The following is a 14,041-nucleotide window of genomic DNA, read 5'->3' as shown; positions in this document are numbered from 1 at the left end:
TTGAGGGACAAACTCCTCCTCTCCTCTTCATATTTTACAACGGAATTTATTGTTGATTTGGTAAATGAGGCCTCGATTTAACACCGCACCCGAGAGGCAGCATGTCTGACAGTGCTGGGATCAGTGGGCTGAAGGCTGTGCCCTCCCCTGTGACAAGTTTGGTGGCGGGGAGACATTTAATCAGGCGGGAGAGTGACGGGTGTGCACTCCACCTTCTTCCTGCCTCCACCCCAAGTTAAGGCCCTGGTGGGAAGGCCTGTGGAGGGCCTTCCTGCCCCAACGCCAATTGACGACTTTAAGTGAACAATTAATCGCCCTCTTATGGGCCTCATCCTGCCGTTGCTGGTATTAAGCCAGCAACGAGATTGCGGGGGTTGGGGTGTGGTGGGGGGGGCTCACCATTTAGGGAGCAAATCCTGGTGTGTTTGCTTGAGGACTCGCAGGGGTTCCCCTATTCAAAAAGCATTCAGTGGCCGATCAAGGTACCCACCCGGCATCAGGAAGGGGAGGGAACACTTGAGAGCCACGCCCCTCCTCTTAGTGCAAGCCCCCCCCCCACCACCCCCAATCACACCACCCCTCTCCCACCCCCACCATCACTCAACCCTGGCCTAGGATTCAGCGATGACCTTAGGCCTCAGGTCGGTGTCGTACTGGTGGAAGTCTCCACCTCTCCAGTGCTGGCAACTCTTGGAGGGCGATGTTTACACCCCCCAGGGTCCTTGGTCCCAGGGGAAGGCCCACCGCTGGCCTGTCAAGTGCCTGATTGGCACATGACACAGTGGGCCGTCCCAAATAGGAGGCCCCACACATGGCAATCGCCAGCTCTCTATCTGGCAGCCGAGACCCCCATCGCCTCCACAAAATTCCACCCCATCAGTGCTGCAGTTTCAGGAGAGATTTATGTTCTCAAGTCTTAAGAGTAAGGCTTGACCCATGACCTTCTGCCTGGCAGCCAGTGTTATAAAGCTGTTTTTGATGCCTTTCTTGAGGGAACTTTACACCGCAGAAGGTTAAATGTGAACGGAGAGTCGCCACAAGTGTGTGTTTCAGGTCAGCCAGTCGCTGTACATCAAAACAAAATCAGGTTCAAATCATAGGAACAAGCTGCAATAGGGCTTTCTTTTAACTTGAACTCAGATTGACTGAAATTCATCTCTAAGTCTCTAAAATCAGCTGTACCAAGGGGACTGTGGTTAACCTCCACAACTATTCATTCACTGTTGATTATAAAGCTCAAGTAAACATCATTCTACAGGGAGCCAAACACAAAGCAAACAGACTGACCCAGTTCACCATTTCCACTGGATCCAATTCGCCTTTACTCATTAATCTCACGTTTTTATTTCTCCTTGAATACTTCTGTTTATTTTAGCAAAGCTGCATTTTGGCTTCAGAAGCTGTTATTTCCTCGTAGTCTCAGTGACAATGATTGTCATACTATACAAATACTCTTCTCTTTGTTCCTACAGATGATTTTAGCTTATGGGATTTGATTCAAACTACTTCGTCTCCTCGTAAAACCACAAAGTCACCCAAAACCACCAAGAAACCACAAAAGAAGGGAAACTCGGGTAAGTCTCCTCCCTAATTACTGAATCTTTAGATTGTAAAGCAGTGAGAGATGGCAGCCTTGGTACACATTAGTGGATCTTAATTTCAGAGGACCGTAAGATTAGCTGCTTTTTTTTTTATTGGTCATAGAGGGGTGTTTGTGCAATTAGTTCCTGTTACATATATGCAGCTCACCTCTCTAGCACGTCTCTTGACCCTACATTGACACTGTGTAAAACTTGACCAGTATCCAGTCTTGGATTAGCTGCAGTTTCTTCCAGATAAACATTGGGAAGGCCAACGCCCTACTCTTGGGTCCCACCACAAACATTGACCATTGCTACTAAATTCCACCTTTCCCTCTGGCCACTTTCTTGGGCTGAGCCCAATTGTTAGCAGTCTTTGCTCTCAATGTGACCTCAAGCTGAGCTTCCATACACTCTCCACTACCAAGACGGCCTACTTCCACCTCTTGCAGCATCTGCCTCTGCCCATCCTCATTAATTCTGCACTGAAGCGTGGGTCTAGAACCTGTGCTCAAGTCTTGGAGTGAAAATTGAACCCAGCATCTTCTAGAAATTATCCCCAGCTTGTCATTCCTACCTTAAAGTTACTGTTAATAATGGAAGCTTGGTTACATTTATTCTTTACGCAGAAGTTAATTCATTATTCCACTAAAAATAGAGACTGCATCTCTTCTAATAGCTAACCACCAGAACGATGACTTATGTATGCTATTGGTCTTTGATAGTGTCAAGGAGCTAAAATGTATTATTTAAACTGTTCCGCTGCCATTCAATGAGATTGTGACTGATCTATGACCTACTCACGTTTGCTCCAATAACTATTGGTGAACAAGAATCGATCAGTCACAGATTTAAATTTAACACTTGACCTAGGGGCAGAATTTTACGCCTCATGGGCAGGCGTGTGCCTGACCCGATCGGGCGTAAAATAGCGTAAGACGACGTCGGGTGAGCGTCCTGAGATCATCCTGAACGCGTGCAATCTTCAGATCGGCAGGTGTGCGCTGGTGTCGGAGCCCTGCCCGCCAATTATAAGACCGTTAAAAACCCAATTGAACTCGATTCCATGTTGCCCGTGCGATGTCACGCTCGTCACACGGGCAGCCCACATTTTGCAAAACCTTATCCAAGGGCAGGATAAAAAGGGAGAGGGGCAGAAGGGAGAGGAGGCCAGGTGTCCCAATGCAGCTTCCAGGGGAGGGACCAGTGGGAGGAGAGGCGCAGGCACAAGGGGCGCAGGGCCAGCTGATGGGCCAAGGCAGAAGGGCCCGCAGAAGACATCACTACTCTGCTGCCAGGGTTTACAGGCAGCGATGTAGCTACCTCAATATGTCTGAAGTGCACTGCTGAAGGAGACTCCACCTCTCCAGGGAGATTGTGACCTCCATTTGTCATATGATTGGGCCTGAGATCACCTCCAACTGTGTGGGTGGACACCCCATGCCAGTGACTCTGAAGGTCACTGGTCCTCAACTTCTCTGCCTCCGGCTCTTTCCAGGGGTCAGTGGGGGATCTTTGTGGAGCGTCCCAATCAGCTGTCCACAGTTGTGTCAAGTTAGTGACAGACTCTCTGTTCAGGCGGGTAATGACATTTATTCATTTCCATACGGACGAGGCCAGCTAGGCTAAGCGAGCCAGAGGCTTTGCAGCGATGGCTGGGTTCCTGCACATCCAGGGTGCAATCGACTGCACACATGTGGCCATCAAGGCGCCAGCGGATGAGCCCGGTGCCTTCGTCAATAGGAAGGGATCCCACTCCATGAATGTGCAGATAGTGTGTGATCACAGGATGCAGATTCTGCAAATCTGTGCAAGGTACCCAGGCAGCTCCCATGACACGTACATCCTGAGACACTCCCAGGTGCCGGGGCTCTTCAGTGCTCCAGCCCGACTGGATGGATGGCTGCTGGGTGACAAGGGCTATCTGTTGAAAAGAGGGCTGGACGTCTCTCCTCCACCTAAGAGCAGAGGCAGAACAACTTTATAATAGAAGCCTTGCCTCCACAACAGCGGTGATAGAGAGGGGCATAGGTCTTATGAAGATGTGCTTCCGATACCTGGACCGTTCAGGGGGTGCACTACAATACTCCCCAGAGCGGGTGTCACGGATAGTGGTTGCATGCTGTGCTCTCCACAATCTGGCACTGGCAAGGAGGGAACCACTGGAGGAAGAGGATCTCGAGGCAGCTCCACAGGCCACAGAGGATGAATCCAGTAGTGAGTCAGAAGAGGAGCACAGTGAGGAGAACACTAAGAGCATGGAGACAGACCTCTGTATCCTTCAGGGAGGCAGAGGCACTAGGGACGCCTTGATCCAACACTCCCTCAGCTCCCCGCCAAAGATCTGCTTCCACCTCATGTCAGGGCTGCCGCCTCCATCCTGGGTATCTGAAATGACCCTTTCATTTGAACCCAAAGTCCACTCAGTGCCTGTGCAATAAAGTTTAGAGACAGTCACGTCCAGCATTACATACTGGCGTACCCTGCACCAAAAGAATAAAAAGGTGAAGTATACTTAGGCCATTACGACAAAAACAAAATTTATGTCATTTTCACAATCCAAACAAATTAACATCACCTTCCCTGGTCTTCATTCCCAGATCAGTGAACATAAATAAAACATAACAGAACAGATCACCCGCGACAGTCCCTCTTGTGCTCATGGTGCCTTAAACTTATGTTCGCGAGGGCTACGTCTTGGTGCCCCCACCCTCGCTGGCAGCAACTTTGGAGACAGCCTGCTGACTCTGGTGTCTTGTTGGCCTTAATGACTTTGCAGTCGTCCTCTGGCCAGTGGAGCCTGTGCTGGCCCCGCCTGGGAGGGAATGGCCAGTGCCATGGCTGGCATCTCCCCAGTCATCGCAGCCACATCAGATGCCACAGTCACTGGCAGAGAGGCAGCGGAGCTGTTGCTGTCATCCAGAGCACCCTGAGAGGAGCCCGCAGAGATGACAAGCAGCTTGTGCACCAACGTGAGGTTGCTCTGGACCCCCCTGCTCGCCATTGATGGACGGGCACCTAGCAGGGATACTGGGTGCCTCATCCATCTCCCACACTGGCACTGACCACCTGAGGTCATTGCCTGTGTGAGGGTGTGTGAGGGCTTGCAGGTCTGAGTGCAACCCCAGGAACCCCTGATTCTGTCCCTGGAGCTGCCTCTCCATGAGAGTCGCACTCCCTCAATGGAGGAGTCAGCCGCTCAGCCATGAGGGTCAACGCAGTGCTTATGCTGTGCATGGACTCCTCCACAACAGAGACCAGAGCACGTATACTCTCATGGATCTCCACCAGATCCTCCCACACATCCTGCAGGACATCCGGCATCTGCCACCTAATGGACGACTCCAGAGACTCATCATCTGCCTTCGACTCAGCAGCATCCTGGTCTTCAGCAGCCCTCCGACTGCTGGCGTCCTGGGCACTCTCTGCCTCCACCTGCTCCTTAAGTGAGCGTGAAGTGCCCTCACCATTGTTCTCTGACATTCTAGCCAAAGATCTAACACCCACCGAGGTGCTGGTATCTGTGCTGGTGCCTGCTCCAGAAAGCGGGTGTGTCGCAGGTACAGCAGACGCCTGGCGGTCCCCTGACGTCGGGGTGGCTCTTTGGGGCCCTGCGCGTGAGTTCGTGCTGGTGAATTTGAGGGAGAACAACGACATCTCATCAGTTTGAGTCATCACGCTATGCATGCCCGACACCCTGGTGAGACAATGGAGATCTGCATCGTGGTGCCATCGTCTTTCAGTGATCAATGGGGACTCGAGTTTTGAGGCTCCCATCAATGATGAGACTACACAAGTATGTTTGCACCATCCAAAACTCTTACCTCTGTGCACTGCGCTCTTACCTTCGTCTGACATCCCAGCCTCTCTGCGACTGGCTGACCAAGGTGTGTGGCACCTCTCCAGCTCCAAGGCGTCCTGCTTGAATCTTAGGAGGTGTGGGAGCCTCCATCTGTCCGTGACCTCTCAATGTTTTTATGGATCGTCTTCTTCCTGAAAAGACAGGAGCATTGATTAGTCCACTCTCTACCTGCAGCACCATTGCAGCAACCCCACCTGAGGAACACCTCGCAGGGCACATGCGAGTCGTGGCCCTCGAGCCGCAAGGCACTCTTTCCAAGCAGCCAGGGCTCACCCCCTTGGCCAGCTCCGGCATTATTGACAGTTGGCACTCAGACTCTAACACCCCGGAGCTCCATGGGGGCTCACCACACTGATCCACGCCAACATGGTACCCACCCTTGCTGAGTGAAGCAGGCCATTGAACATTTTGCAGCGCAGCACCCATGTGCGCCGCACGACATCATGGCCGCTGACCTCAGCTGCCACCTCCTCCCAAGCTCTTTTTGGCAGGTGCGGTGGCCTCCTTCCATCTCTGGGGACGAGGGCGTCCCTCCTGGCAGCCACCTCCTCCAGGAGGACCGCGAGGCACTCGTCCAAAAACCGGGGGACTGAGTGCCCACCCAACCTGTCCTCCCGCCTGGCATCTCCAGCCGCAGTTGAGGCCATAGCTTCGGCACTCAGCATGCAGAAGATATGTTCTTCCCTGGCAGCCTTCGAGGAGCTGCCTGTGCCATTTTTAAAACTGCCCCGTCGGGACGCCATTGAACCCAGCGCCCGACAGGCCCCCCACCCCCGCCTGGCCCTTCCCGACCTTTGGGGGGATGTGTTTCACGGTGCTCGGGCCTTAATTGGCCAGCTAGTGTGAAATTGCGGTTGTGAGCCGATTGTGGGCCGGGTCTAGTTTTCTCACCAGTCCTGGGCCCGCCGATCGCGTGTGCCCGCCAAGGGTAAAATTCAGGCCCTTGTTTCAATTGTCATTTGTGAAAGACCATTTCAAAATTCTACCACCCTCTTGTGGGTGTTGGAGTGTTTCATAACTCCACTCCTGAAAGGCTTGGCTCTAGTCTTTAGGCTATCTCCTCTAATCCGAGACTTCCTAACCAACAGAAAAGGTTTTTCTCCACCCACCCCATCGATTTCCCTTAATATATTTAAAACTTCAATGAAGTTGCCCCTTAATCTTCTAATATGCCAGAGAATACAACCCAAGTTTGTCTGCTGTCTCTTTGTAGTTCAACCCTTGGTGTCCAGGTATAATTTTGCTAAACCTATGCCGCACTCCCTCCAACACCAATATATACCCGAGGTGTGGTGCCAGAACTGAACGCAGTACTCCAGGCATGGTCTAATCAGAGCTTTGTATAAATGTGGCATAACTTCTACCCTAATCTTGTCTTTTGGATGCCTTCCTCTTCTTGAGTTCTCTGCTCAAAGGCAGGTCCGGCCCACAGCTCTGCGATCTCCACCAAAGATAGGCCAAGGAGGCTCCAATTTCCTTTTATCAGCTGGTTGACCAGGAATCTCTGTTCTTACCCCTTACCATTGGCCTATGTTGGAAGAATTTACAAGTTGACACTCAGCTTGTTTAGCCGCATTATGAACACAACTTCTTTGGCCATCAAGTCCTAGAGTGGGACTTGAACCCAGAGCTTCTAGCTCAGAGGTGGGGTACCACTTACTGCGCCACAAGACCTCCTTCTTCTAGATATAAAGCCAACCCAATTAGCCTTTTTGATTATTTTCTGTGCCTGCCTGTGCTATTTTAATCTCTGTACAATGGACCCCTAAGTTTATTTGGGCCTCTGTTATTTCTAGCTTTTCACCATTTAGAATGTATTCTGATCTATCCTTTTCAGATTCAAATGGATGACCTTACAGTTTCCTACATTGCTGTCCATTAGCCACAGTTTTACCCATTCACTTAAACTATTAATAACTATTTGTGACTTAATGCATCTAGCTGCACTACTTACAATACCTCCTTTCTTGGATATATGGCTGTCTACCCCATCATCTAAGTCATTAATTAAGGCACTGAACAGTTGAGGCCCCAATATAGGTCCTTGTGCAACCGAATTATTCAAATACTGTCAAATACCTATGTACCTGCCTATTATCCCTAATCTTTGCTCCTCTGCTCGATCAGCTTCCTAATCAGATCAATAGTCTACTTTCAGTTCCATTAACTTTGACATTAATTAACATTCTCTTATGAGGGACTTTATCAGATGCCTTCCTGAAGTCGGTATAAATAACACCCTTAAACATTTCTCTGTCCACTACGTTAGTCACTTCTTCAAAAAGTTCAGGCAGGTTCATCAGGCATGATCTACCCTTTATACATCCATGCTGGCTCTCTCTAGGAAAGTTTTCAAGGTGTTCCTCTTTATCTTTAATTTCGTCCCTAGTAGTTTCCCGATAATGGATGTTGGGCTGAATGGTTAATAATAATAGTCTACCTTCTTCAACCACAGAGTCACGTGTGCAATTTGTTTGATTCCTAAATGGAGAGAACTTTGGAAGGTTATAGCTAGGGCATCTGCAATGTTTTCCATTTCAAAACCCTGGTTTGGAAATCTTCTGATTCTGGGATTTGTCACTCTTTAATGCCATTGGTTTGCTTACGTTGATTTTGGTGAATCTGTGATTCAGTATCAGTTTCCTATGTCCAGCATGCTATCCTCTTCCTCTAATGTATATTCAGTTCCCAGTCCTTACCATTTTGCAGCCATTTTTCAGTAATGGCAACTATCTTCTACCCTCTCAGTTGAATTTGCACCTACAATTAATTCAGTTTGTTCCCTGGTAGATGAGCTACTCCAGCATCCACAGAATTTTTTTATTTGCTTTTATTTTAGGGAACTTTGGATGGTTGTTTGGATCACATGTCCCCCTAACCTGTCCTTCTGCTGTCATGTTGTTTTTTTCAAGTATTCCTTATTTTTCATGTTTCAGCCATGACACAGTTGGTAGCCCACCCCCACCCCGACTCTAAATCACAGGGTTCCGTGTTCAAGTCCCACACCAGAGCTTGAGCACAAAAATCCAGGCTAAAGCTTTAGTGCAGTACCGAGGGAGCACCGCACTGTCAGAGGTGAGGCCTTTCGGATGTTAAACTGAGGCCATTATCTTCCTGCTTGGCTGGATGTAAAAGATCCCATGGCACTATTTTAATGAAAAGCAGGGGAATTCTCCAATATTTGGCCATTATTTATCCCTCAATCAACATCACAAAAAATAAGTTATTTGGTCATTATCACATTTCTCTTTGTGGAAGTTTTCTGAGCACTTATTGGCTACCACAGATCCTATATCACGATATGACTATACCTCTGAAGCACTTCATTGATTGTAAAACGCTTTGAAATGTCCAATGATCATGAAATCTCTACATAAATGCAAGTCTTTCTTTCTTTCATGATTTAATTACATTATCTCTTTTTTTTTTTAGTTTTCCTCTATACCTGTGGTGCCTAATTTACAATTTCTGACTATTACTCTACTCTCTTCCCTTTTGTCCCAGGGGTACAGTTCTTTCCCAATATTGGTAGCTGGACCCCATGAAATGGAACCTCCCTTTCCCACACCACAGTTTCAGTCACATGCTCACCTCTGGCTGCTGGAAATCTCTAAGACTTGTTTAAATTACCCAGCTTTGCAAACTCACTTATTCCCCCAACCCACCCCGAACTTCTTTTGAATGGATTTTCTTTGTACCTCTAGACCCGAATGACTTTGACTTGTTGGATGCTCTTGATGACAGTAATGACAACCGTGGCAAGGGAGGTAAAGGTGACTCAGGTAAGGAATGAAAGCAGAAAGGATCTGCCACCATATAGTTATTTGAGCTCAAAGTCTATTTGGTACTTCATTTGTCACTTAATAGAAAGTTACCTGTGAGAGTTTAAATTTTTTAAAGATTCAAATCAGGAATGAAATAAAAAATTCAAGTTTTGCGTCAGATCTCTGCAAGGAAACCGCCTTCCAACTTAAATATGAAAGTACAGTGTTATTACGCCTCCCGCGATGGTTATCCTGGCATCGAAATCAGATATCTCACGGAGGAGAAACTGTCCAATCTGAGACGACCCCAGGCAAAAGACTGAGGTCTTCAAAGACATACCTTATGATGTACTGTTTGCTGATGACTGTGTACTAGCTGCCGGTTCAGAGCTGAACATGTAATGTAGTATGGACTTGTTCTCCAATGCATGCAACAACCTCGGCCTGATGATCAGTGTCAAGAAAACTGAAGGAATGTACCAGCTTGCTCCAGGAAAGCCCTATCTTGAGCCCAGGGTTTCAGTCCATGACTAGAACCTGCCAGCAGTAGATAAGTTCATTAATCTCGGCAGCACACTCGCTTGAGCTGTCTATATGGACAACGAGACAGATGAAAGAATTACCAAAGCAGCAGACTTCGAAAATCAGTCTGGGAACAAAGAGGAGTAAATCTGTCTACCAAACTGGAAGCCCATAGAGCAATATTCCTGCCCACTCCGCTCTACACATGCAGGACTTGGACTGGGTAACCAGCACTATGCCAAGAAGCTCGACCACTTTCACCTGAGCTGCCTTCAGAAGCTTCTGGAGGTCAAATGACAGGATAAATACCAGACCAAGCATCATATTGAGATAGTCACAATTGTGTTGGGCTAATCATGTAGCCAGAATGTCTGACACTTGCTCACCAAAGCAAATCTTCTATGGAGAGCTTGAGTCTGTGATTCGCTCTTATTAGGGGTCAAAGAGAGTGCTACAGGGACACCCTGAAGGCTTTGCTTAAGAGTTTTGATGTCAACTTCGGAGTCCTGGGAGAAGCTCGCCCAGGACCGCTGCACCTAGTACAACCAAATATAAAATGGTGCAGCCTTCTTCAAAAGCAAATGCACATCAGAGGCAGAGAGAAAATGCAAGGAGAGGAAACCTTGAGCCAGCAACTCACCCAAAACTCAGCCATCTCTGGTATCCTGTCCAATGTGCAGCAGAACCTTCCAGACCCTAGCAGTCACCCACCGGAATCCTACCAAACACCCTGAATGATGAACATGGTCATCTTCGTCACAAAGGATGGACAAGACAAGACAATGTTAGCTTTTTACATTTGCAGTCAATCATTTTAAAATTCAAATGGACGTACAGAAATAGGATGAGGAACGACTTAACTAAATTTTAATGACAGCCCCACTAAAAATCCAAAAGCACAGTGGGTTTTAGATTTTTAAAAGCAAGAACAACTGATCTCACTCAGGTCCTGCATAAACAATGTAAAATATTCTGACGACCATTAATTGATGATTGAAGTCTGATATGAGCAGAATCTTTCAACCCCTGCCCATGTGCCAATATGATGTGAGAACATGAGAACATTCAGTCAGAGGAACGGGCAGTGCTTACCGCTGCAAAGAGGAGACAAGCTTACATATGAAAGAGTTATCGGAGAGTCTGAGATGAGAATATTCCTTTTTACATGTTGTTGTTCTTAGCTAAAGAGTTTCTATCTGTCCAACAGATCACCCTTCTGTTCCAGGCTCCAAAGGGAATGACAAACCAAAAGGAGGTAAAAAAATGGGTAAGGAGGCTGTCACTAGAGCTGGGTGATCCATCCAGAGCTGGGTCAAACCAAACATAAACCTAAAGATTTGATTTAATACTCTGAGCCAGAGTTTTGAGACAGCTAGCAGAGTTTTCTCAAGAGACTGAGCCCTTTCTAGTTACAAAAATGTCTTTACACAGGCAACAACTAGCCAATAATCAGCCACACCACGGTAGACAAGCAAAGCGGTCACTGCATATGCAAACCATCTCAATTGGCAGCAGTTATTCCAATCCAATCATCTACCATCCAATCAAGGAAGGAATTTTTCCACTCAGATTAAGGTGCTCCACTGAACATTTGCAGTCAGTTGAGTTTTGGGAATTATATCACACATGTGGAGAAGATGTTTACTCTTGTGGGAGAATCCGGAACTAGGGGTCACTGTTTAAAAAAAAGGGGTCGCTCATTTAAGACAGAGATGAGGAGAATTTTTTTCTCTCAGAGGGTTGTGAGTCTTTGGAACTCTCTTCCTCAAAAAGGTGGTGGAAGCAGAGGCTTTGAATATTTTTAAGGCAGAGCTAGATAGATTCTTGATTAACAAGGGGGTGAAAGATTATTGGGGGTAGGCTGGAATCTAGGGTTGAGGTTACATTCAGGTCAGCCATGATCTTATTGAATGGTGGAGCAGGCTCGAGGGGCCAAGAGGCCTACTCCTGCTCCTAATTTGTAAGTTCGCATACAATTTCAGAAAATCTGAATGCATTCATTATTGAAGATTGCTAACCAGCAGCCTTAATATCATGACATGTTCTCATTCACACTCACAAAATGAAAGTTTCATTAGTAAACCCACACAGAACAACACTAACGAACAGACATAAGGCAGCAGCATTAGCTGCTGCAAAGATTTGGCCATTGAAATAATTTGTTGGAAGGGGGAAAGCAGATTTACAACCCACATTATAAACTGTGGGCTGAAATTTGTAAAGGTTACTCGAGATTCAACATACCATTTAAATATCAGCAAAACAATTAGTCTCATTGCCTATTCTTTCAAGATCTACTAAAGAGAAATTTGTTGGACAGGATACCATTTGAAAGCCAGATAACACAGAAATTATTCAATTTGTATTTTCTGCTGATCTTAACTGCTGTGTTTTGATCTGTGACCCTGACCACTTAGGGTAAGCCTATGTGACTCAGTTACAGTCCAGCTGGTTGCCACAGAATCGGACCAGTGCATTGTTTCAGTGCCAGAACAGTGATGGTTTAGTTCCTGGAAGGATTAAAGATACAAATGGAAGGCAGTGCCACTGTATGCCAGCAGAATGCTTCACCAACAGAATACTTTAGTATCATCTCAAAGCAGAATTTGAGTATCATATCTGCTAGCTGTACGCTCAACTTAACTCAGGCTCAAATATGTTTTTTTCTTTCTGAGGCTGTCCAGAGACCATGTCCTTGGGCTTGTCTGGATTCATCCAGCTTTACTCGCAGCCAGTTGCAGTCTCCTTTCCTGTCGCTCACTGCATTCCGACTTAGCATCATGTCCCCCGATCTCCATAGATCCTCCTTATCTTCTACAAGCAGCGTGTGGCTATTAACAGCACTCTCCTTTCTGGTCTACAAATAAATCTGCTTATTAAAGCAAAATTTAAACATTGCTCACCCTTTGTACCATTAATAAAAAGTTATTTAGAAGCAGCCTTGCATGACTGCACGGTTCCACCAGAATCTACCTTTGACAGTGTTTCCTCCGTGTGGATGAATTTTGCAAGTGTTATTGGGGGCTGGTGCATGGCTTTACGTCTTTTTCCGTCGTCTTCCTTCTTTTTCTCTAAATCGCACTTTTTGACAATTGTGAAAATGTTTCAATTATAACAGTTTTTTCCAAAAATTCAGGATGGTCACAGAAAGACGATGACAACAGACACTCAGATATGCCACTAAGTCATTTTGAAACCATTTCAATGACACAGGCCTACCTCAAAAAAAAAACTCTTGTACATGAAGATCACCCCTTCAAAATGATCCAAACCCCAAATATGTTGTAAAAGCCTAAAATGCTGGAAATACTCAGCAGGTCAGGATACTTTTGTGGAGAGAGAGAAACAGAGTTAATAGGTGGGATTTAACCACACCACCCCACCCCCCCCACCACCACCCCAAACAAAACCGGTGGGTTGAGGTCAGCTAATACGTGAACATTTTAAAAATCCCAGACCCAATTCCATCCGACTACTTCCAGGCTTAATGGACCTGGGGTGGGTGGGAAAGCAAGCAACCAACCTCCTCCCAGGAAGCTGGTTGGTCATTTTGAAATTGTAACAAGGCTGCGTGCCATTCATTTCACCTAGCTGCCAGGTTTAACCCTGGCTGGGTGGGTTCCTGGGGTGAGGATTGCTTCGTGGAAGAGGCAAGTGCCTTAACAGCACTGCTGGCAAGCCAAGAGGAACAGGAATGCTTTCCCTAGCACCCCCCCCAAAGCCCAGCAGAATTGAAGATCGGACCATATCCGCTGCCCTGACCTCTGGGACTAAAGAATGGACTCGCCCCACCCTCTTTCTCAAAGTTGCTGTGACATATTTCCTGAAAAGTTTGATTTCCAGAATGCTCAATTCGATTTGCAAATGAGAGTTTCAAGGTAAAGTCCATAAGCTAACCATAATCCTGAATTAATTACTCGAGTACATTTCTGTGCACATCAAAGTGTTATCAGTGTTGGATTTGTGATGTTTTTGTTCTCTCTGTGAAATACTCATTTGCTGTAAGACTGAAGCGAATAATCATTTAGTTTCTTTCAGTGAACCTGGATCCAGGTACATCTGTTAACTTTTGATCCTGTGTGCTAATATTCACAGATTCCTGTGCTGATTTTATTCTGCATCAATAGTGAGGAGTTTGCCCTGCATCCTCAGCTCTCTGGGTGTACTATCACCATCAGCCAGACCTTAGATCAGAGAGTGCCTGAGGTATCTCTATTTCCTGAAATTGTGGTCTAGCCAAAAATAAGATGTAAAGTTCAAAATTAAGTGCAGAAAGAGAGTAAACTGAAAGGAAAGTAATGAGCTGGGAGATG

The 14,041-nt window shown here is 46.8% G+C and overlaps 1 protein-coding gene and 1 long non-coding RNA gene across 2 annotated transcripts in view; one reads left to right on the top strand and one right to left on the bottom strand.

Moving 5' to 3' along the window:
* LOC144683997 (uncharacterized) overlaps positions 1–14,041 on the bottom strand; it is a 37,990-nt gene that overhangs the window by 8,134 nt on the left and 15,815 nt on the right. The gene's annotated exons all lie outside the window — the stretch shown is intronic.
* Positions 1–14,041, top strand: part of cd99l2 (CD99 molecule-like 2) — a 153,903-nt gene that overhangs the window by 125,687 nt on the left and 14,175 nt on the right. Inside the window, exons 5-7 of the mRNA XM_078547659.1 lie at positions 1,473–1,574; positions 9,147–9,224; positions 10,936–10,995. Of these exons, the coding sequence (XP_078403785.1) occupies positions 1,473–1,574; positions 9,147–9,224; positions 10,936–10,995 (240 nt within the window). The remainder of the gene's footprint in view (positions 1–1,472; positions 1,575–9,146; positions 9,225–10,935; positions 10,996–14,041) is intronic.

Source organism: Cetorhinus maximus, chromosome 8 (assembly GCF_964194155.1).
Source record: "Cetorhinus maximus chromosome 8, sCetMax3.hap1.1, whole genome shotgun sequence".
Classification (NCBI taxonomy): domain Eukaryota; kingdom Metazoa; phylum Chordata; class Chondrichthyes; order Lamniformes; family Cetorhinidae; genus Cetorhinus; species Cetorhinus maximus.
The sequence above is the reverse complement of the archived record's forward strand: the minus strand, read 5'-3'. Positions and strand labels throughout refer to the sequence as shown.